General features: G+C 35.6%; 3 protein-coding genes across 3 annotated transcripts in view; 1 reads left to right on the top strand and 2 right to left on the bottom strand.

Moving 5' to 3' along the window:
- Positions 1-972: 972 nt before the first annotated feature.
- On the top strand, positions 973-3,092 carry parietopsin (the record flags this gene model as incomplete). Its single annotated transcript, XM_083528906.1, has 4 exons — positions 973-1,306; positions 2,183-2,511; positions 2,600-2,845; positions 2,940-3,092. The coding sequence occupies 4 exons, from the start codon at positions 973-975 to the stop codon at positions 3,090-3,092; spliced, it is 1,062 nt and encodes a 353-aa protein (XP_083385032.1).
- A 2,784-nt stretch (positions 3,093-5,876) lies between these two features.
- Positions 5,877-12,947, bottom strand: wnt16 (wingless-type MMTV integration site family, member 16). Its single transcript, XM_083527732.1, has 4 exons — positions 12,661-12,947; positions 12,068-12,294; positions 10,094-10,380; positions 5,877-8,447 (listed from the first exon to the last, which is right to left on the bottom strand). Exons 1-4 carry the CDS (start codon positions 12,753-12,755, stop codon positions 7,983-7,985), a joined length of 1,074 nt encoding a protein of 357 aa, XP_083383858.1. The 5' UTR covers positions 12,756-12,947; the 3' UTR covers positions 5,877-7,982.
- A 2,105-nt stretch (positions 12,948-15,052) lies between these two features.
- Positions 15,053-24,944, bottom strand: part of cped1 (cadherin-like and PC-esterase domain containing 1) — a 61,542-nt gene continuing 51,650 nt past the window's right edge. Inside the window, exons 15-21 of the mRNA XM_083528836.1 lie at positions 22,989-23,085; positions 22,190-22,326; positions 18,270-18,490; positions 17,987-18,088; positions 17,578-17,665; positions 16,695-16,841; positions 15,053-15,379 (exon numbers count right to left, since the gene is read on the bottom strand). Of these exons, the coding sequence (XP_083384962.1) occupies positions 15,158-15,379; positions 16,695-16,841; positions 17,578-17,665; positions 17,987-18,088; positions 18,270-18,490; positions 22,190-22,326; positions 22,989-23,085 (1,014 nt within the window). The 3' untranslated portion in view covers positions 15,053-15,157. The remainder of the gene's footprint in view (positions 15,380-16,694; positions 16,842-17,577; positions 17,666-17,986; positions 18,089-18,269; positions 18,491-22,189; positions 22,327-22,988; positions 23,086-24,944) is intronic.

Below are 24,944 nucleotides of genomic sequence, written 5' to 3'. Positions count from 1 at the left end.
AGTTGACTTTGAAGATGACTTTTTCCATTTTGTGGTCAATACCTGTAAATTTGCGTTTTACTTTTCTATTAAACCATTTAGTATGCTGAAGTAAACACACCCCAGCATCTAAAATTCAAGTACATCCTTTTTTTTAAACTCGACTTTTCCTACAAGTGATTTTTAAAAACAAAACTGCCAAACAGGATCTCAATTTGTGTATCTCAGCGACTTTGTGCACTAACACAAAACTTCTGCATAACCCGCAAAACTATCTTTATTGTCATGCCCAATGTAGGCTATGCAGCAATTGTCAACACCACCTACTAGTCAGACGTTAATGTAACATGCTTTAGAGGTTTAACTCACATTATTGTTACTCCTCCTCCAAATATTGTCCATTCTTTACCAGATAACCCAATTGCTCATCTAAACCTTTTCTCCAGATAATCCACCACTGTCTGTGGCCAAAGCATATCAGTCAAACTACAAATCTCTCTGGAATTCATTTGCCTGCATTTATAGCTCTGTTTCAATGTGATTGCTTAAGCAACAGCTTTAGTGCATCTTTGAGTGTGCTGTTCACTAACTTTGGGAACTTTGCCCCAAAAAATGCTTCTTGCTCAAATTGTATTATTTTTGTTATGTAGCTGCAGCAATCTGTTATTTACAAGCACTTACCAAAACATGAGAAAAATTACTCCAATTGTAATTATCTTAAAAGCAATGGAAAAATGGAATGACCTAATCCAGATGACATCGGCATATACAGGATCCATGATTGTCATGGCTTGATCTTATTAACATCCATCTGACAAATGGTTCTTCATGCTCCATGAATCTAATTTGACACCATCTGTAATATGGATTTGGGTCTTTGTTAATCGTGGGATTAGATAAAGACTTATTTTTGGTTGGTTGTCTGATCATCCTTCATTTTATGTCTTTAAATTTTATCTCAAAGCACAAATAGAGAACACTGGTTCCACAGGCATGGACCAAAGAGCAGAGGACATTACAGAAGAAACATCAGTAGATGTTTCTACTGTTCCTGCGCTAATGTCCCCGTTAGGATATGGGCTTCTGGCATTTTGGATGCTGATTGTCACTATTCTGTCTGTCTTCTGCAACTCTCTGGTTATCGCAGTTATGTTAAAGAACCGACAGCTTTTCCTGCCCACAAACATTCTTATTATGGGTCTGGCAGTGTCTGACCTGTTAATGACCCTCTGTGGATCAGCTGTTGGGACCGTGACCAACTATTATGGACAGTTCTTCATGGGGAGAGAGCTCTGTGTCTTCCAAGGATTTGCTGTCAATTACTTTGGTGAGTGGATGCACGTGGACTATATTTCAAGCATATCCCAGCTGACCAAATTTGTAAACAGCATCTTAATTGTAGTACAATATAATTTTTTGTGAATTTGAACTTTGTAGGGCATAAGTTTCATTTATTTATTTTCAGTAACTGCTTTATCCTCAAGGTAACAGTGGATCTGGTGCCTCTTCCAGTAATCCCAGGGTGCAAAGTAGACATACACCCTGTATTATAAGACATGCCATTGCAGGGCAGCATGCACACACAGGGAGTTAGTATACCTTATTGACCTACAATGGGTTTAATGGACGATGAGAATAAATTGGGGAACCTGAAGGAAAGCCATGCTGACATATGGAAAACAGTACACACCAATACATTCCACCAATCTAACTGCTACAAGATGGAGACTATAAACATTCAATCAGTTTTGAAAACAGATTTCGAAAGAGTTTAAAGCTTTGCTGTGCAGTATCCCAAGTTGCTGACCCACAGCTCAGGGTTCTGGGGTTATTATCTTTATCTGTAAGGAGTTTTGAATGTCCTCACTCTTAGTAATTGAGTTTCCTTTGGGTACATTGGTTTCCTCTGACCTCTGAAACAAAGAGCTCCTATACAGTAAGCCATTAGTATAAAAGAATATGTAAAAGTGTGTGGTGTTCTGCAATGCCTTATGTCTCATTTAATTGCACTAAATATTTTTTGTTGATTGTCATTTACGTTGGTTAACTAGTATCAAGCCGTTCATACCCATACTATTTCCAGCAGAGCAGTTGAGCTGGATATCCAAAAAGCAGCAAAATTGTTTCAAAGTAAATCATCCTCTGAACTGAAAAATATCACCAAACATTTTCTAATAATTATTTTTCCTTTCAATTTCCTTAGGCCTAGTCTCCCTGTGTACACTAACTCTGATGGCTTATGAGCGTTACTACATAATATGCAAGTCCATGGGTGCCTTCAAGATCACATTGCGACGCAATGCTAAGGGTCTTCTTTTAGTCTGGTTCTACTGTTTGTTCTGGGCCACAGGACCCCTAATAGGCTGGGGGTCTTATGGCCCTGAGGGAGTCCAGACCTCATGCTCTCTGGCCTGGCAGGAGCGTACATGGGCCAGTTACAGCTTTCTTCTCCCGTATTGGTTCTTCTGCTTTCTACTGCCCACATGGTTGATCATCTACTGCTATTACCACATACTGACCTCCATTAAAAGGGTAAGGACATAAAAAATATAATAGCAGGATTTAAAATGAATTAAGATTAAGATTTTTATTTTATTTTCACATTTGTACGTGTGTACAGCTGAACCAGAGCGTGGAGAGTCAGGGAGGCAAATCACGGCAAAAAGAGGACAAGCATGCTATGTGCATGGTGGCTGCTATGATTGGTTCCTTCTTCTTCTGTTGGCTGCCATATGCTCTTGTATCAATGCTTGTGATCCTTGTGCCTGACATGTCCATATCCCCAGCACTTGCCTCCATGCCTGCACACTTGGCTAAGACCAGTCCTGCATACAACCCTGTCATCTTCTTCCTGGCCAAAAAAAAGGTGAAAGAGAAGTGAATCTAAAAGTGGTTAGTTTGACACAAAACTGTGATTACAACTTAGATCATTATTGATCATCCTCATTCTTCCCATTCAGTTTCGAGATATGGCCTTGGAGATTATATCATGCGGCTGCTACAGACCTGTGTTTCCTATATCAAGCAGTAGCGAAGAGGTAGAAATAGTGGAGAGCGGCTCCAAACAGCTGAGTCCCAACACCATTCAGCCTGAACCTGCACTGACCAACTGAGACACGTTATTAAGAAAGACATCAGTAAGACAAAAACAGCTTGATTTTTCCCCTTTCCCACCGAATGATAAAATGGTAAAAAAAAAATGTAAATGATCTATCTATTTTCAAAAATCTAAATAAATTGATACTTTTCGATCATGTACCATTGTAACTTATATTGTAGCTGAAATACATTGTTTTAGTGTAACATATTGCTTCATAATATAATGCAGTTTTTATTAAAACATTATTACATCAATGCAGTTGGAAGAGTTCTTTTCTTTTTAAGAGTGGCCTCAGATTATTCACAAGCCAAAATTTATGCACTATAACCTACAGATAAAATTGTATCTGCTAATAAAATTCAACACATTTTTTTATTTCCAAAATGGTATTTTTCTTCATTCGGAAATTTTTTTTATGTTTCATTGTGAATAAAATGTGTTTATGAGATTTGAAAATCATCACATTTTATTTTTTATAAATATTTTACGCATTGTCCCAACTTTTTTGGAATTTGGGTTGTATGTAAACTGTGTACAACATTTTTTGCTTTAACAAGCACATTTAAAAAATTCATGTATTGCACTCATAATGGCAAATACTTCACTTATGGATAGAAAAATCATCACAGCAAGTAATACGGTGGCCGAGAAGTGCAAAACGCATTAACAAATCCAAAAACAAATTAACAAATCCAAAAACAAAACAACAAATCCAAAAACAAAACAACAAATCCCAAAAAAAATTAACAAATCCAAAAACAAAATAACAAATTCAAAAACAAAACAACAAATCCAAAAACACATTAACAAATCCAAAAACAAAATAACAAATCTAAAAACAAATTAACAAATTCAAAAACAAATTAACAAATCGGAAAACAAATTAACAAATTCAAAAACACATTAACAAATCCAAAAAACACAACAAGCCAGACAAACCGGAAAAGGTAGGTACAGTTTGTGAATGGAAACTTACCGATGATTGGACGAGACACCTGTCACTCACCTGTATATCTTGACTGACAGGTGTCTTGTCCAATGATCTGTAAGTTTCCATTCGCAAACTATACCTACCTTTTCCGGTTTGTCTGGCTTGTCGTTGTGTTTTTTGGATTTGTTAATGTGTTTTTGAATTTATTATTTTGTTTTTGGATTTGTTAGTGTTTTCTAATTTGTTAATTTGTTTTGGATTTGTTAATTTGTTTTTGGATTTGTTAATGTGTTTTGCACTTCTCGGCCACCGTAAAGTAAGCCAAAAAAGTAACCAAGCTCTGTGGGGAAGACATGGTAACCCATCCCAAGCATGCATGACCTTGTATGCATGTCCAGTAGATGGCAACAAAGAGCATTACACTGGGGTAAAGACTAATAAAAATTAAACGGTATATGTTTAAATAATGCAAATAGGGCATGTTAGTAAAATAATTGTTTTAATCTGTAACTGATAAGGCCTTGAAAAAAGGCTGAAAAACACTGGCCAATGACTAATCCAATCCGCTTTAGGCTAATATAAGCCCCTACAGACTTCTGGGAATGTTCACAAGCTGTAAAGCCCCATAGAGAGCACAGGGAAATGGAGCATGCTGCTTTATGCATCTATCAACTAAATTAACCAAAATTCCAGCTGCAAAAAAGTCATTGCTTACAAAGGTCTGGAAAAGCAACTAGCCTGACAAAACCTTTAGCATTAGCATTTGTGATTGGCTATAAACAAGACAATTCAAAGTTGCTGCATTATGGATGTGTATTTTTAATTTCCCACTAGGGAAAGAATGCTTATTTCCCATTCCATTTGTCTGTAAACATCCATTAATAGAGATACATGCTAACTTCGGCTTTGCTTCAAAAGACAACCTGGTTCATACTTGGAAAACTGGAGCTGCTAAACAGCAATTTTTTTCTAAAATCCAGTTCTGCAGCAGCTAAAGTTTCAAATAAAACTATTAGATTACAACCATTGCTCTGGAATTGTTGCGTTGTATGCATTGTACTACTGACTGGTTGGACCACACATATACAGCATTTGTGATTAATTTACCCCATGCTGGTTTGTGGAGACAAAATCCATTATGCTCTTAGCCCATAGCACTTGTATTGTTGGCTGTTCACAGGACTTTGTTGAGTTGTTTATATTGCAAATGATGCATATTTTGAATGAAAGCGAATTATTGCATGGACACAGAGTTACTTGTTATGCCTTGTTAAATCTTTACATTAAATGATTAGAAAGAAAAAACGATCCCATTATTTTGGTAATTGTTGGATTATAGTTCATCTTGTGCAAGAAAAAATGCATGCAGTGTTTTTGGATGTTCGAAAACATTCTGTGGCAATATCGTACATCTTGCACAAACAAGCAAAAAAGGCATACCTTTCCTTTAACTGGATAATAATCCCAAATCTGAGGATAAGGATGAGCGTGAAGGCATGAGAGAAAAGAATACTTGGCAAACATTTGTGTAATTGGCTTGTTCTGTTGACTAATACTGCCGCGTGGACTCATTTATCTGAATTGTGTGTCTCCAGGGTTTGTTTCACATCCAGGCCTCCTCCTTACATTGGCTTCCTGGCTCAGTTACTCATATTGAGCCTGGCTTTAAATTTTAACTTGGGGATGCAAGGAATATACAAATTCTTGAGGCAGTTGAAAGTTTTATTAGCTGGACAAATCAACAAGCTGTGACTGGCTGGAGATTTGGCTCATAAGATTTCATTTTATTTAGAGGTTTCTTTCTGCTGCGGAAGAAAAGCCAAAAAAATAAATTATGTTTAAAAAAAAAAAATCAAGCACACAACCAAATTAAATGATTTATTGGATTGCAGGTGAAAAAGTGTTTGCATACAGAGTTTCTCATTCTTGAGCGCTGCAGTTATTTCATTTTGAGACTAGGTTCTCCAACAGAAAACGGACTAAGCGGTTACACAAAACCAGACACAAACAGACAAAAATTCCCTCACAAGTGCATTCAAATGTGTAAGACAAAAATCAGCTGCCATTGTGTGTTCAGTACGAGCCTTGAGGAAGCTTTAACAAAGTGTCACTTGCGTTAGCTTTTTAGGGCTGTTTTTAAAAGAAAAAACGTGTGGTATTTGACACACGTTTGTGACTTTTAACAAACCGGGACATCTTGTAGAGAAAGAGCGCATGTGGTAAAGACTAAGAGCATACTGCTAATAAAAAAAGGTTGGGGGGTTTCCTTGAAATGTCTTTTTTTCGGATTGTTCTGAAAAGTCGAATACTACACAAAATTATTTCAGAGACAAGCATTAACCCGTCTAAGGAAAAGGGCAAAAGGACAACATCAGGAAATGATTAAACATCATATAAAATAGATCATGATGCTGGAGTTTAAAAGTATTATTTAATTTGTTCAAAAACTTTAGTGTTACTTTCAGCTCCATATGCTAAATACTATACTTTTTTTCGAAAAAGGATTTAAAATTGTATACATCATTAACAGTTCTCGATTTCGAAATCCGATTGATGTTGGATTATTTATTAAAGCAAAATATTTAAAAGGTTCTCTCATAAATGCAAGCATGGAAAAACTAATATTGTAATATGATTAGCATTTTTTGTTGTAAAATTTAACCCTATCCACTGATAGATTTAACAATTTCTCAATATTGTACTAAAAAAGGTTATATGGTGGAGTTAAAGGCAGTTTACGTGGAACCTTTTGTGAACACCTGCAGTTCCAGGGTTTTGGAAACCTTTGGGTTTACCCATAAGGACAAGACTAAAGGATCCTATTTGCCATTATTTTTTACTCAGATTTGTGCTTGACTAGAAACAAATGTTATCTGAATGAATACAACTCTCTCTGTAGGGGTTGTTGGATAGCAAATGGGTTTAGCTTGTTAGAGCTGCTTAGAACCATTTGTTAAAAAAAAAAAAAAAAAAAAGAAGAAAAAAAAAAAAAAAGAAGAAAAAAAATTTTGAAAAAAAGGAAAGCCACTGTTCGAGTGCTCTGAACGCAACAACAACAAAGAAAATCCTTAATGGAATCAGTGGTGATAAAAATAGTTCATAAAATCCTGCTTGACAAGTTGTGTGGTGATTGTTTAAAATGGTCTAGCTGTCATCTAGAAGGACAGTATTAAAGAACTCTATATTGTCTGGATGGATGATAAATAGCTATACCTCCCTGTTAAATAGCTCAAAAAAACACAAGACCATGATGATGATGATGATGATGATGATGATGATGATGATGATGATGATGATGATGATAATGATGATAAAACTAAAGTTAGAGAAGGGTTTTTTAATAGTTCTTTGAAATCTTGTTCTAGCTTTCTTGAAGGATTCTACTTGGATTGTTCAATGAAAAAAAATTGTCTTTACTAGGAAGAGCAATATCATTTAGCAGACTATATACATCATATAAGTATTTCACTACAAAAAACTAATAAGTTATTATAAGCATGATGGTGCTGTGTTTTTTTTTTTTTTTAAGTACTTTTGATTCTTTAGCTTCTCTGATAGTTAAGATCCCAGTGAGGGGCAAGTCAATACATTCAAACTTCAACCCATATTAGAATCTAATTGACACTGGATCCCAAAGATTCAAAGTTGGCTTGGCTGCATTGTCCATTGTATTGTCTTATAGGTGGAACTGTTCATAAGAAGAGAATGAGATTATCTCTTGATCACAAAAAAGCTGCTTCAGTCATCACTTCTCACAGTAGCACTCAGACGTCAGGTAATATTTCATCAACTTCCTGAGAATCCATCCAGCTACTCAAGCACTGCTGAATCAAGCTTTTGAGGTGAATGCCACAAAAAGAGGAAGAGGAAGGAGAGGAAGTAAAAGAAGGACCCATATAATCTCCATTTCCCCAATCAAACTTCATCTCTTAAATGTCCTCTCATAGGATGCTGTCCATTGGTCTTAACTGTCTATTTGCAGGTGTGAATGTCATTCATGGTCTCGCAGCGTCGGCAGCGCACATAGCAGCACCAGATGAACTTGCACTCGCAGCGCTCCACATGACGCACCACATGTGTGTTGTATCCTCGGCCACAGCACAGCAAGTTACAGCTGTCCGGTCCAGCAGATGTGCGGTTGCAACGGCGCCCCCTAGTCCCGGCCACACCCAAGCGCCGGTCCTCCACACAATAATTGGGTGACTTGTTGAGGGAGATGAGCTCCTCCCGGCCAATTGGCATATGCCTCTGTTCCTTTTCCTTGCGACGGAACTTGCGCTTGGTGCGGTCTAGCACCTGTACGCTATTCTCATAACGGTCCTTTAGGTAGTTTCCTACACGCTCAAAGGAAGCCATGGTCTTCCAACATGTCTTTACAGCACAGGACCCTGAGACGCCATGGCAGCGGCAGTCTGTCCACATTGTCTTGGCTACAGCCTGCATTAAAAAAAAAAAAGTGTATATAATTGGAAATAAGAGCTAACTTGAATTCCCCATGTTGTTATGAAATCTTTGTGGATTATAATGAAAAAATTGAAAGCACAGCATATAAACTGTGTGATTTTATGAACTCACTTGAATTCTTTGAAGTTTAAATTTTATGCACACACACACACACACACACACACACACACACACATTCCCAAGTAAAAAAAATAATTACAGAAGATGAGTAAAGTGTGTGGAAAACATGGCATGTGAGCTCAAGTTTGATGTGACCATCAGGTATGAATTGACCTTTATTCAGGTCATAGATATGTTGAACACAGCAGTAAAAACACAGCCACATGCACAAACTTGGCCGCAAGCCAAATCTTACACAATATACTGGGGTGAAGAGACATTGCGTACTTCAAGCGAATAAAATAAGTGTCAATCTCCAGAATTCACACACTTAATATTTCCAAACTACAAAATCAGCAGGCGAGTGGGAAAGTGAAGAGTGGGAAAGCTGTGAATTTGTGAATTTAAACATGATGTTACACTTCCCAATGACTCATTATCTAAATCTTCTCATAAAAGTTGAATTACAGCTTTAAATCTTTTACTCAAATAAAGGAAAAAATTACAACCTCCTGCTTTCTTTGAATATAACAAGAATAAAAGATTGTGGAAAAACATTAGCTAAACCTAACCAACATTTAATTTCTTAATGTCGTGTGTTTTCTTAACTTATTAAGTAAATATTGCAATATCAAATCTAATTTTAGGGTATAGAATGAATTTTTTTTTATTTAATTCACAGATATAATATTAGATGTTAGATGTTAATGTTAACATTAGATGTTAGGAATTCAGATTTGAGGACAAATGCCTATAATATATTTATAATAAGTGAGTGGTGTAGTAATGCAGTTCTGGACAAAAAAATTAATAGAAAGTACAGATTTTTTTATTTTGTTTTGATTTTTTAAACATTATCTGTGTAATGCTTAATGGTTCTAAACCACGTGTCAACTTCCAAATAAAAACTATTATTGATACTGATCTTTCAGCTACTCATGGATTACCACAGTCTACTCATTTGTCAAGGATAGTTTATTTATTTATTTATTTATTTATTTATTTATTTATTTATTTATTTATTTATTTATTTATTTGTTTGTTTGTTTGTATGTCTCTCTGTCTGTTTATTTTTTATTAATGGGGAGTGGTAGCTCAGTGGTTAAGGTGCTGGGTTACTGATCGGAAGATCAGGGACCAAGCTGCCACTCCTGGGCCCTTGAGCAAGGCCCTTAAAGCTCCAGGGGCGCCGTATCATAGCCGACCCTGTGCTCTGAGCCCAGCTTCTGAGCAAACTGGGATATGCGAAAAACACATTTCACTGTGCTGTAATGTATATGTGACAAATAAAGGCTATTCAAAGCTCATTGTGCATGTACTGTTTTAGCATTTTCACAGTTTTGTAACTTTCATAGACCACCCAGAAAACGTGACATTTCTTTGTCCATAAATATATGGTATCCTAAAACAATTTTTCGGACCTATTATTTTTTATAATTCTGGGTAATAAGTGACTAATTCCTACAATGTCATATTTTACAATTGCATTGTAAAATATGCCCTCTAAATCTCTCACTCACCTGTCTCCCTGCCTCACTGTTATGCTGGTTCATAAAGAGAAGAGCCTCGTCTTCATGCAAAGAAGCGTTCTTCGTTGCGTGGTCAATAAAACGGCGGCTAAACCACGTCCCATAGCCGATGTCATCGGAGCAGCCACCCCAGTGCCAGCCCTCAGTTTGTGAGCCACTGCCTGCCTGCCTGGTGTCACACGAGCACTCAGTCATGTTCCCTGCACTGCAGGACCGGGTGACTGAGTGCACCAACCCTGCTGCCATGATAGCGTAGATAAACGCTGTTTCTTTCGTTCCTGAGAGCAAAAAGAGTAAAGGATAAAGAAGATGCGGGTTACTTTATAAACTTGTACCTCATGGATCGACTTACAACACATTCTCTAGCATTAATCGAATCTATTTAATTGAAGATTGTTTTGGGATGTTCAAAAAATAAAAAATAAAAAATCCTAATGTAGAAATCTATAAATTTTACTAAATAAAAATCTGTGAAATCAAGATACTTTCAGTAGGAATTTTGGTTTTCGAATAATGTGTCAATCACATTAACAACTTCTCAATCAGTGTCAGATATAATAATGTTTGAGTAAACAGTCCAATGTGTTTCTCAATCAATAATTATGACAATTATGAAGATATGTTGCCGGCGTGCCAGCAATTTTGGATGGAAAATTTAACCCAATATAAAGATGAAATCTAGGAAAGATTTTACTCTGTGTATAACTGGCACTGATAGGTTAGAATAATCTACAGTCTGGGCTAGAAAGAAATCAGCCCCAGGCTATCTTCATTATACCATTCTGTGTATCTTTTCACCAATATTTGCTTTTTTTTCCATACAAGTAAACATCAGTCTCTTTATGGGCACAGGAAATAATCTGAAGCAAATGCCAAATAATCTGATGTGGATCATATACCCTGTGTAGACTATCACTTTCTTGAAAATTAAAAAGAAATAAAAAAAGAAATACATATACAGAATTACATAAGTATTATTTTTTAAAGTCTACATTTCAAGCATTCCATTGAAAGAACAGAATGTACTGAACTATTACTCTGTAACCAGTCCAGCATTAAAACTAAGGCATTTCCTTTTTTGATCATTGAACATTTTGCTTAAATGTTTAACGGTTCTGCATTCAGACCTGAAAGTTTGCTGGTGTTTTAATGTATTTCCTGCCAGTCATTTTCTAGACACTCTACAGACCACTAATGATCTGAAAAGCAAAACTTTATGAACATGGTGTGTTTACATGATGTTAACTGTGAGATCTAATTTTAAAACTACAAAAACGAATCTTAGCTAATGCAACTGAAATACACTTATCAATCTTGTAAGATCTGGATTAAAGGTTTTAGGATTGGAAGGAAGTGAGAGGTGGAGAACTGGAGAATTCATTCAAACTGAGGTAATAATAAAGGACTCATGTAAATAGACTCAGAAGCTATGTTTAATCATAAGAATAGATCACAAGTCTATAACACAATACATAAACACAATACTACTACTACTACTACTACTTCTACTACTACTACTAATAATAATAATAATAATAATAATAATGACTTTTTTTTATATATTTTAATATGATGTTATATATGATTCTATCAGACAGTCACAGAATTCATCAGCGATTTTTTTAAAAAAAAGCTACCAGACTATAATTTTCTATGCTCCTGGTTTGAGCCCATGTTCTATATCTTCAGCATTTATTATTCATCTGGACACCTGAATAAAGTGAACCTCTGACAAGAAGTTAACTGAAAACCATCAGGATTTTACCCTAGAAATTATACCCAGTATATTACTCTGAATATGCTACTTACACCACATGCACTTTCCCAGGTATAGGATTCACATTAAAGCTACAAGAAAAAAACTATTTCTAAAAGTATAGCAATTTTTTTTTTCAGAGATTCATATTTCCCTTTTCGAGTTGATGAACTAAAGAATAAATGGTGTGTTTTTGTGAAAGTCCTCACCGCTGGTGAGCTCATAGCCGAACACAGATGGTTGTTTGCTGGTGCTGCAGTTCCAGCGCTCATGTCTGAACTGGGACTGACACTCTGTGATGCCCAGACGTGCCCCGTCTTTAATGCTGGGCAGCAAGTAGGGTTTCCGCTTACACACATCCTTCTGCTTGCTGGACAGGGGCAAATTAGAGCAACCCATCTTCTCCACTACTCCCACAGATGTGATGCCCAGCCACCTGTGCAAAAAAAAAAAAAAAAAAAAAAAGCATAGTGATTTTATATATTAAAAAAGTACAGGAAGACACCTTTTTAGAAAATTCACCTTTCCACATGTGTCATCATGTTAGGAAACTGTGAAGGATTAGTCATGATGCACCCCATGGAGCTGAGAGGGTTAAGGGCATTGCTCAAGTGCCCATATGGGCAGCTTTGTGGTGTGAGAGCTTGAACCCACAACCGTCTGACCAGTAACCCAGACCCTTAACCTTTGCACTTCACAAAAAACTCCAAAGGATGCACTCTGCCTAAATGTATGCTCTTCTCCATCTTCTACAACGCACCCAGGATGCAAAATATTAAGAATAAAACGCAAGACTACTTACATCCAGCTTCCCTCACAGCAGATCGGGTAACCCGAGAGCAACACGAGTAAGAAGAGCTCGAACCCATGTAATCCCCAGCTGCTGCTCTTCTCCATGACCGCCTCATTTAACAGGACGACTGCAGCTCCATGGAGCAACTTCTAGCCGTCACAGTTCCATCACATATCACAACAGTAATCCTTTATCCTGCTTTCTTTTCCTTTTCTTTTCTTTTTCTTTATTTCACAAACATCCATTCAATCCAAAAGCTGTCAAATCATGTCTCCTATGTCCGGCGCGCGCAGATATACGCGCTGCTGAGCCTCAATCAAAGCTCTTTGAACCTTTTTTTTTTGTTTGTTTTTTTTTGCGCGCTGCCGCTTACTGATTGGACGAAAGATTTATGAATATTCACGAGACGCTCTGGTTCTGTGCGCTGATTGGACGGCATGTTTTTAACCCGCTTTTCCGAATGAAGCAAGGAGAATACGCCACTAGTTCACGAATAAACTAATAAATAAATAAACGGACAAATTAATAAATTAATAAATTAAATTAACTAATAATAATTACAAGTATTATCGTTTACTTTAAGAGAGATTTTGTCTATAAAGCATGGCGCAAAATATTATTGTTGTTATTATTATTATTATTATTATTATTATTATTATTATTATTATTATTATTATTATTATTGGTGCTAAAAGTCGTAGTAATAAATAGGTTCAAGTAAGCGAAAAAACAGAAGGTCGCAAACGATTGTACTCAAAAGCATCAAGGAATTTGCTTAAAGCCCGACAGTATACGAATCAGTGCAGATTTCCATATAACAGCTCAGTCATTAATGTCTCATTATAATCTACAATATTTATTTATCAAAATTCTGCACAAGAATAATAAGAATTAATAAGAAGTTAATAAACAACATATTTGACTTTTTACATTAAATATTAAACCCGAATATCCACGTCGCCTTTCTTGGTAAGTATAATATTTATAACAACACGAATACAAATAGAAAAAGTACAATAATTACATTTTATACAAAAAATAAATACAAGGAAGCATCCAAACGAAAGAAAAAAGACCCACAACTGTTTCGATGCGTTTGGGGTTTTAGGTTTTAATTCTTAAACGACACTGATGCATATTATATACATTTTGATAACGCAAGATACAAAACATCCCACTTGTAAACAAATAAAACGGATAATAATAAAACTCATGATTCTTGAGTACTTCAGAAAGCTTATATACATTACATTTTTTCCTAAATGTAGACACATTCATCCCAAACTTAAACAACCTGTGACAAAAAATAAAATTATATATATATATATATATATATATATATATATATATATATATATATATATATATATATATATATATATATATATATATATATATATATATATATATATAAAATGCACATTTAAATTATTCCCAAAGTAGAATCATATTAGAAGTTGAACCAAACATCAGCCACATCACACCAGAAAGCTATTAAAGGTCTTTCTACATTTAGAAACAAGCTCCATGGCCTAGAATAGTTACGAGATGGGAGAATTTGATAATTTGTGCCAAGTTTAAATCACTATAATCTTATTGCAAAGACTCCAGAGACCAGTAAAGTTAATGTTCTTTAATGTGTAAATATAAATGCGAGGCAATTTGGCTAGGCATGCCAGCATTCCAGAACAAAGCAGAAATCATCAGTAACCTTAAACTATAAAGCTTTTTCATTTATATATATATATATATATATATATATATATATATATATATATATATATATATATATATATATATATATATATATATATATATATATATATATATATATATAAGCATGTGCAAGATATTTTACACTGATTATATTACATTGGCCATTAAAAGTATGGAAATAAAAGACATCTGTAGAAAAATATATGAGCTATAAAATTGTGAGGTATATGTAATCTTCATAAGACCTTTAGCATAAACGCAGAACAGCACTTGCAGGTTCGAGGCTAGGGGTTAAACTTCAGAGTCACCCGAGCTTCCGTCTGACAATCAGATGCTGAGCGACATCAAAGGCACTCCTGGAAAACCATGAAGCCGTTCCAGAAACGTCCTAGGAACGTTACAAGGAACGTTTGGAAATGTTTTCACGGTAGGCTTCAATCAGTGGCACTCTTTAAAAGTAAGGGGCAGCTGCTAAAGCTGTTTTGGAAGACTCACCCACACACACACACACACACACACACACACACACACACACACACACACACACACACACACACACAACTCACGCTTTACTTTCACTGTAGTGCACCAAAGCCTCTGTGGAAATGGCTTAATTTTATACAATTACATACATCCTATGGCAGGTAAGACAGCACACTCCCACACACACACACACACACACACACACACACACACACACACACACACACACACACACACACACACACACACACACACACACACACACACACACACTTTATTCACACCAGCTAACAGCTTAGTGTCTCTGTCAGTGCTGGCTACTGGTCCCTTTATTGATATAAGACATGCACACTCGGCTGAGCAAGATCTCGGAGTACACTTGGTTCACTGCTCCCTTCACGTGGTAGGACGAGCTGGGTCGAACCGATGGCTCTGGCCTCATTCTAGTCACATTCGAGGTTTTTTCAGCATGGATCACTATTCGCAACCTTTTGTGGACAGGCACCGTGGGAAGCAATGGCTTACCAACCTGAAGGAACACAAAATTGGGGTGGGATTAATTAGTTTTTCTATTCAAAGTAATTGCAAACAATTCATTTCAAATTTCATTTAAAATCAGTATCCTAACATAAATTATTTGTCCATTTTGTAAGCATTACACTATATTTATAAATTGTATAGATTGGATTTTTCCTTGTTTTGGGAAATTCCATTATCATGAGACTGTGACAGCTGACGTGGAAGAAGCCTCATTTTAGGACACTGTGGAGTGCAAACTGATTGGCTTGGGTAAATATTTACAGTCAGTAAACACAAGTAACACCATATAAACCTGGCAAATAAAAAGCCTAATTGCAAAAACTTGTTTGTCTAATTAGAAGAATTCTCTTAAATTCAGGGAAAGTGTTAGCTGTAGGAATTTGATGTTTGATATCTGTTTCAATTATAATCTAATAAAAATACACATGGTTTCTTAAAAAAAAGTAGAGTCAAATCTCGATGCAAACTGTGTGACAATGTCTGCCGGTTAAAGTGCACTGGGTTACAGTCAGCTTTGTGTGTTGTGGTGCATTAGAAGAACAGCCATTTTTTCAGGCACATATGGAAGTGAAATTCCCCACTTCAAGCACTTTTCCTCCCTCATCTGCACCCAACCTGTTCTTTAAAAGCTAATAAAGTCCTGTCTAATTGCTGATATCTCATTAAATGAGCCGGTGGCCAATTTATGGTGGAGTAAAAAGCAGCATGAGTGTTTTCAAAAGCTAGATTTATTAGACTGTGTTTCTTAAAGAACTTGTCAATAAATGGAAGTGGTTGGATTGGGTAATTGGAAGAACAGTGACTTTTTCTCTTTCTCTCTCTTTTTCACACTCTCACACATACACAGTGGGGACTGGAGTAGTGCCTAGCCTTCCAGGAAAATGAGGTTGACTCTAAAAGATGGTGAGTCATCTTATGTGCTTTCTGGGTGGTAAATGCACCCATAATTCTATAATTACAGAAACAAATCCATGGCATTAGCGCACACACAGGCCACCGCTGTCGACTTTGGCGCCTTTTCTTTTACACACCGCTAGGCGAGATTAATACAATAATCCCAGCAATACCAAATATCAAAGTAATATACATACTCAGAATAAGTGGTTGGGTTGTTTATCTGGTAACTTGCATGGTACATGTGCAGCATTTTGTATATAATTTGGCGTTAGTGTGAACAGAGAATTTGCTGACCTTAACAACACCGAATCTCCATTTGTTACGGAACATCCACATGCTTTTTATAAAATACGGCAATTTTTTCAGGACAAGGCATGAGAGCTGATCATCAGTGATGATTGGTTTACCTCGTGGAAATGGCAGGCACAACGGCCCTGAAGAAACTCCTTGTAGCGGCCCATGGTGATGCTGAATGTGTCGATCGCCTCATACCTGAGGCGCTTTGCACTTTCCAGAATGTTCTTGTTCATGCTGTAGAGGTCCTGCACTCCACTCTGGAAGATGCAGAAAGACTGTGAGGTACAGTAATCAGCGCTAAAATACAAATTATATTCAAGATAAAATAGCTGCTTTTGTAAATATTCAATAGACAGACAGACAGACAGACAGACAGACAGACAGACAGACAGACAGACAGACAGACAGACAGACAGACAGACAGATAGATAGATAGATAGATAGATAGATAGATAGATAGATAGATAGATAGATAGATAGATAGATAGATAGATAGATAGATGGGTGTTAGATAGACAGACAGACAGACAGACAGACAGACAGACAGACAGACAGACAGACAGACAGACAGACAGACAGACAGATAGATAGATAGATAGATAGATAGATAGATAGATAGATAGATAGATAGATAGATAGATAGATAGATAGATAGATAGATAGATAGATAGATAGATAGAATTAGCTCAATGTATGATAGGTAGGTAGGAACTGATGTATGATAGGTAGGTAGATTCTGTACAAAACCCAGCAATAGAAACTTCCATATACAAAACCCTGATGAGGTGAAAAAAAAAAAAAATTATAATTAAGTACCAAAAAGAATAAAGTAGGCGAGGGAGACAGATATGAATAAACTAGTTCTAAATGAAAACAAACCTAGAGTTCCTGTATTTTTTTAAACAAGACTCTATAAAAAAATTCTAACATACATAATCTACAGTGTAGTTCCATTTTTAACACAAGTTTCTTCTTCTTTATGAGCTTCCTCACCAGAGAAAGCGAGCGAATGCCATCCACTGGCAGATGAAAGCCCATTCCTAAAGATTTCACCACCACCATGATGTTCTGCAGCTTCTCTCTGGGAAATAATTGAAAGCAGTTACTTTCAGCTAAAAGAACACAGCTGTAATATTTTAATAAACTTTTCACTCAGCAGGCATTTTATTATGTTTTGATTAAGACAAGGTCCAGCTTTGAGAAGCAGAGAGCTGATGTAAGAAATGGTATTTCAATTACACATTAATCTATTATTTTTCCATGAGCTGCACTCACTTACACTGATTTCCAATACCGAGCACACAAACAGGATCATTATAGTTTAGGTTAAAAAAATAATAATACAACAACAGAGGCATACAGAATGCAGGCACCGCTAGAAGCAAACAGGTGTGTGGTTTACCTCTCAAGGACGTGCTGCATGGTTCTCAGATGCTCCAGACTTAGCCACTGGACCCCTCCAGCAACCAGCACAGTCTTAGGAGAGTTTTCCAGAGGTCGTGACCTGCCACAGGTTACAGCCAACAGGGTTAAATGTTAAAGTTTAAAGCCACATCTGTGAGTATGTGCAGCTTTTCATGTGCATTCAAAAACACCTTATATGACATATTAATACACACACACACACACACACACACACACACACACACACACACACACACACACACACACACACACACACTGACCTTTCTATGAGCTGTTCAAGCGCTTGCTTGAAGCTTGGTCTCTGATTCTTATGTAGCCAGAACTGGGGGTAGTAGGAGTAACTGATGAGTGTCCTGCCCTGGTTCAGATTGTGATAGATGATGGTGTTATGAGCCTTGTCCCAATCCTCCAGCGTAGTGTTTACTCGCTCCATCAAGTAATACATCATCCCTCGGTTAGTTGAATCACCGATGAACAGGACCTAATGAAGAACAGGAGTCATACAGACAAACGTTCACACAACAGGCAACAGAAATATCAGCTGAGTGTTTTTATTCAAATATTTTATATATTTTAAATATCTGTGTGTGTTGGTGACTCTCAAAAGACTCAAAATGCCTCTCCAGCTGTTAAAAAGTACAGACATAAATAACAAGACTATACATTTAGTTAGACTACACAGACAATACGATATATATATATATATATATATATATATATATATATATATATACAGTATATATATATGTGTGTGTGTGTGTGTGTGTGTGTGTGTGTTTGTGTGTGTGTGTGTGTGTGTGTGTGTGTGTGTGTGTGTGTGTGTATGTGTGTGTGTGTGTGTGTTTGTGTGTAGCATGTAGCATTTGTTGTCTAATGCAAAACAAATGCAAAACTTTGCTCCCCAGAATGTACAACATTTGCCAATTTACATTCTGCCTCATTACAGGAGTAAAGTGTTTTTCGGCTTCATCTCAGTCCATTTGTAGTGTGAGTTCAAGACAATTTACAGAAAAACAATTTCTTTATCCACAGAATAAAAGTCTAAAGGCACTTGTAGAATTCAACGAATGATGTGTTTTATAATACGTATTTTTCAATAGCAGCACATCACGACTCTGAAACTTTATCTCTTTATATCTTTATTTTTGTCCTTAACAACATATTAGACTTCAAACATCAGATGCACACGACTGAATATCACATCCATAATATCCCATTCTAAAAGCATGGAATTGGAAGGGTTGATTTATTGATGATTAATGCTGCCTTTTATACCAATTAAAAAAAAACTGTAACAAATATGTGGAATTGACTTGTGAGACATGTGCATCGTGAAATTGCGATGGCTGTGCTCACAGTTCCACTCAAGTCATCTTGGCAGGAACAGTGTGTGCCACACAGAAGTCAACATATACACACACTCACACACACACCCTATCACCATGGCATTAGAGACAAACAGTTGAGATCAAGCTTAGACATTTAAGCGGACACACACTTCTGCCACATCTTAACCCTGGTCCAGCCCCCTATCCTCTGTCTCTCAGCCTGCTGCCGTGAATAAAAGAAATGAGGGATGAACGAAAGGAAAAAGAGAAGGAGGGAGCGAGTAAACAAGTGTGGTATTGTAAGGGTTTTCCACAAGTCGCTGGAGATCACAGAACCTCAGCGGCAGTTCACATGTCCGTGGTGGACAAGCTGGAATGACGAATGACAGCATTAATCACAAATGAGTGTTGTAGCCATGGGTTATGATCATATAACACACACTACAAACACTCAGAACAATGCACAGATTCATCAACTAATCAATATGCCGTCTCATACCAACAACTGCTAGTCATTAAAAAAATTAATATTCAGCCAAGCTAAAGCTCCAAACCTTGATTTTTTTTTTTATTTCATATATAATCACAGACCATTTGATACATAACCATGGCAGATCCACAGGCACTTTCCACCACTCGTATAATAAAAACAAGAAATAAAATAAGGTGAAATAAAAAATAAAATATAATTACATTCAAAATGATTGAAAGATAAAATATTTACATTGATGGTATTGAAATACATAATGAATACACAACACCTTTTTTTTTTCTCTTTTTCAACACTTTCCTGATCTTTTGAACATCTTACCTGATTGAAATTTTATGATTCAAAACCAATAAAAAAAAAAAAGTGACAAAACAAGAAATAAATATCTTTTAGGTATTTAGTGAAAAGAAAAAAATGGAAAAAAGGAAAAAGAAAGAAGGAAACCTAAACACTGAAAATGTACTTAATTAACTTTCATTTTATGATTATATTTATTTCTCTTTTTTAAACTCTGAGTTGGTAAGGGGGAAAAAATATGTATTGGGTGAAATATATATACTTTTTAATGGGTAAATGATATAATTGAACCCAGAAAATCTTTCCTAGCTCAAGCTGCTTTTTAAATAAATACTATGATCTAGCCCCAATGTGCATTCTCTGCACTATTCATCTCTGAGACCCCGAGAGCTCTTTGCATAAAGACGTGCATGTCACAGCTGATCGTGTGCTTCTTAAATCAGGAAGTGGAGAAGAAAAAGTCCTGCTGCGGAGCCTAAAGCCTGTAATGTGCATGTAGAGAATTAGGATACAGGCTTTGGCACGGACGTCTGAACCGTTAATGTAATTGTTTATGAGGGCTCTTATAAAAGATGGATGTGGAGAAAGAGACTTTTCTTAAAAGGAGATTAATGCTTTATATCAGAATATAAAGTAAAGCAGATGTACCTACTGCAGAAGACAGAAAGAGAGCTGGGGATGTCTCAGTTTTTTTCCTGGGACCCTCTTTGTGCATTATTTACTGTTTTTGCTTCGATTTGGCCTCCAGAGATGTTTAGGGTAATACTGTTCTTTAGGTATGTGCACTTTAAAGCTGATATTCCCATGTATTAGTGAAACACAGTCTTATGTAACAAATGACACTTCAACAAGTAATACTGCAATTACTTCAAGCTATAATATATATATATATATATATATATATATATATATATATATATATATATATATATATATATATATATATATATATATATATATATATTTATTTATTTTTTATTTTTTTCTTGCATAAAAAAATGACAATTATTTGAATAAATGTGCTTTATACATTTTTAAATTACTTCTTTAAAACCTTTTCAGTATACTAAGTTAATTTCTAAGTACTGATTATTTGATCAACCTTTGTCTGTCCAAAACACATGAAGAATATCTAAATAATATTTCTCCAAGAAAAAATTGGGATGTTCTAATTTAGGAAAGAATTGATGAAGTGATGTGGAGTTTTTTGTCAATATCTGTGTTTTCTAAAGTATTTTTTTAAATAATAATAATTATAATAATAATAATAATAATAATAATAATAACAATAATAATAATAATAATAATAATAATAATAATAGATTTTCTGGGAATCAAATGAGAATATTTAATCCATTTGTATCCATTAATAGTTGCATTTAAGTCCAAAAAAGGTTAGTTCCTGTATTCATTTATGTTGTATCACCTACAGAGTTGTTTTCTCACCAGCCTCTTTTTTCTCTATTTTAAATACAAAGAAACAATGCAATGGATTCGTTCAAGAAGCCTGTCTTTTTTGAAGCCTTTCCGTTGCAAAAAACATTTATTCCAAAGTGCTGACAACTTTTTATAAACTTTAAATATTAATGAAAAGTAATAAATGATGAATAATTATGTTACATTTTATAGGTATAATTGATAATATATTAATAAATTAAAATGATCAGATTTGTATAGTATTTTATAAAATATTTTTTGAATGCCTATGCATTTTAGAATTTATTCAAAATAATAAATGAATGGATTAATGATTAATATAAATACATTAAAAGCAAAAAATATGGTGTTTTTAACATATATACATAAAATACATTATTTAAAAAAATTATATAAAGGTTCAAAAAAAATTTATACTTTATTAATTTCATTTAAAATATAAATTGTTGGTTCACAAATATCTGCTAATAATATATTGGCATGAATTTGTGTCCTTACATGACTATAATATGTGTAATATCATTCATCCTGACTATTACAGTCTTTTACTAAAATATTCTTACTGACTATATTAACAGTATTGAATGAAGTGATGCCATTATTATCATTATCATTATCATCATCTTACCTTCTTGTCCATCATGCATCGCTGCAGCTGTGGCTGCTCCAATACAGGATGCGAACAGCTGTCTGGTTGCCAGGCAACATCCCGCCAATCACACGTCCTGTTGTCTGAACAGCTTAGGCACGGCACCACCCAGCGTCCTGTACACAATCATGTAGAGCTTTATAATCTGATGCATAGCAGTAAATTTCCATTTTAACAAAAGACCTTTCATTTATGCAGCTGGTCAACATTAGTAATCTACCTGCAGATCAGTCTTTCTAATAAACTCAACTTCTGGTATGTAACATTGTGCAGTGATTCAGATGGATGAAACTGCTGCACTTTATAGTCGAGTTATTTCTCCAATAAAAGATGTAGAATATGGGATTCATTTGGAAGAAAAAATGGGTTATACATGTTGGTTCAGTGGTTTGTGTCTCCTAATTCACGTAAAGGAAAAATTACCAAAGATATTCTATCCCAGCATCCACCCAAATGTCCTATACAATAATTTGCCTCCAACTTTGTGGTCACAGTTTAGAGAAGAACATTTTCCACATAAAGCTGAAAAAAAAAAGGCAGGTGTCCCAATACTTTTGTCCATATAATGTATGTTCAGTCTGCAAATTCAGACAGAAATCATTTTAGAGGGAGTGAATAACTTAAGCTTATATCTCTGAAAAGCATTTGCACTGTTTTTGTTTTATAAACATTTGAGTTATATTTGTGTGTTCAGCTATGATGGGGCTGTAGATCAACAATTACTGAAAGAATTTGTGTACTTTAGTGTCCTGTGTACCAGGAAATTGTCTAAACTCACCGGGTGCATCTCCCGAAGAGCAAATCGGAGATGATTTGAGCTCAGAAACAGGTTCCAGGCCACAGGGCTGATCAGGTCTAACCACCAGGCCACAGTCCTGCATGCCAGAGAGAAACACACTAAAGTGAAATGAAGCAAACTTGACATTACATGCCCTGTAGACAATAAAACACAGTTAACCTAGTGAGTTTGTTTTTTCCATGTGTATTTTCCTGCTCTAGGCTTCTGTCCCCTGTCTCTTCCTCTGTACTAAATCAAAGAAGGTTAATACCACCGCCTGCCCCGACACAGCCTTGCCAGCCGTCTGGAGTCAAGAGGTCAAACTAACTGAAGAGTATCGAGGAGACCGATGCGACCTCCTCAGGCCCCAGTGGGAGCCATCAGGTCTGGTTCTCTAAATGACAACCAATCTCCCTCTTACCCCCACTACCCACCGTGCCTTCACCCACTGCACTTTACACAGAGGCTTCACAAGGCAACGTCACATTCCCCATCGAGCCGCTGCTGCTCTCAACAAAGTGCCACAAGACAACTTAACAGGGATTTTCTTGTTCATACCTGCGGTCAGTGTATCCGCACAAACACGGGCGGACTTTTTGATTCGGCACAGGGCCGCATAAATCAGCGAGCTCGGGCAGCGGAAACCGTTCGGCGCTTTTCTTCTACGCACTCGCCCAGAAACCTCACACCCTCACGCTAAAGAAAAACGTTTGTAATTACAGGACATTTAGAGATGGATCATTTTTCTTTCTTCTTCTCCCCATGTGTCGTCTCTGCATTCACTCTGTGAGAAAAAAGGTCAGGTTCATTCAGCTGGACTGAAAACTGACTGATAGGAAAACCCAATAATGTGCCCTAGACTGACAAAGTGGCAATTCTCAAGTAATATTATATAATAATAATTATTATATTAATATATAAAAACAAACAAAAAAACCCAGGTTGCACAGAATTATTGGCACGCTTTAGTAAATAGCGATGACTTATTTTATTAAGTAAATATATTATACACAAATTAACATGAACCAGTAAATAAACCTGCTTTAAATATTCCTTAATAGAAAATGGTCCATGACCCAAACACTGCAAAATTGTTTATATATATATATATATATATATATATATATATATATATATATATATATATATATATATATATATATATATATATATAAAAGTTGTTAAATTATGAATTTAAAAATTTAAATAATCCAGTCACAATTGTAATTAGAAATATTTTCAAATATAATAATAATAATAATAATAATAATAATAATAATAATAATAATAATAATATTTAATAATAATAAAATAATCAGAAGAAGAAGAAAAAAAATATGAGAATAAAATGGATTAAAGCTTTACAAGTATAGCAAAACATAATAACAATACAAAAAAAAAAAATAGTAACTTAGATAAAATTTTAATAGGGAATTGGGCAACATGGAATTGCAGTTCCAACAAACAACAAAAATAAAAAACAAAATGGACATCACTATAAAACATCCTTAGAACATGTCAAATATACAACTATCCAAGAAAAGCTCAATTAAAAAGATTTCCTTTGTGCATCCGGTAGCCACTTATGTCTACTACAATACTGTAATCTCAGGTGATAAAAGCATGAGAGCTGTCTGTAGTACCCTCCTGTATCTTACATTAGATCAGTTCCCACAGTTCCACCTACAGGAACAGCCTGAATAAAACAATCAACACTCTTTGACAGCCCTCCAGCCAGCCTTTTTACCTCAGAGTTCATCCATCAAGAAAGCTCTCAAAGCAAAGTCCTCCTGGACTATAATAAGCTTGTTTAAAGGACAAAACCTGGATCAGTAGGATTAAGGAAATGAAAGCGGTTCACAAGAGATTAAAAATATCAGTGCTAAAGTAAAAAAAAAATCAAGTACTTTGATTTACCGCCCAACACTTACTCCCATCTTTAATGCCAACTCATAT

Source organism: Silurus aristotelis (assembly GCF_946808225.1).
Source record: "Silurus aristotelis genome assembly, chromosome: 24".
Taxonomy (NCBI): Eukaryota; Metazoa; Chordata; class Actinopteri; order Siluriformes; family Siluridae; genus Silurus; species Silurus aristotelis.
Note: the sequence above shows the minus strand (reverse complement) of the source record. Positions and strands in the feature narration are given on the sequence as shown.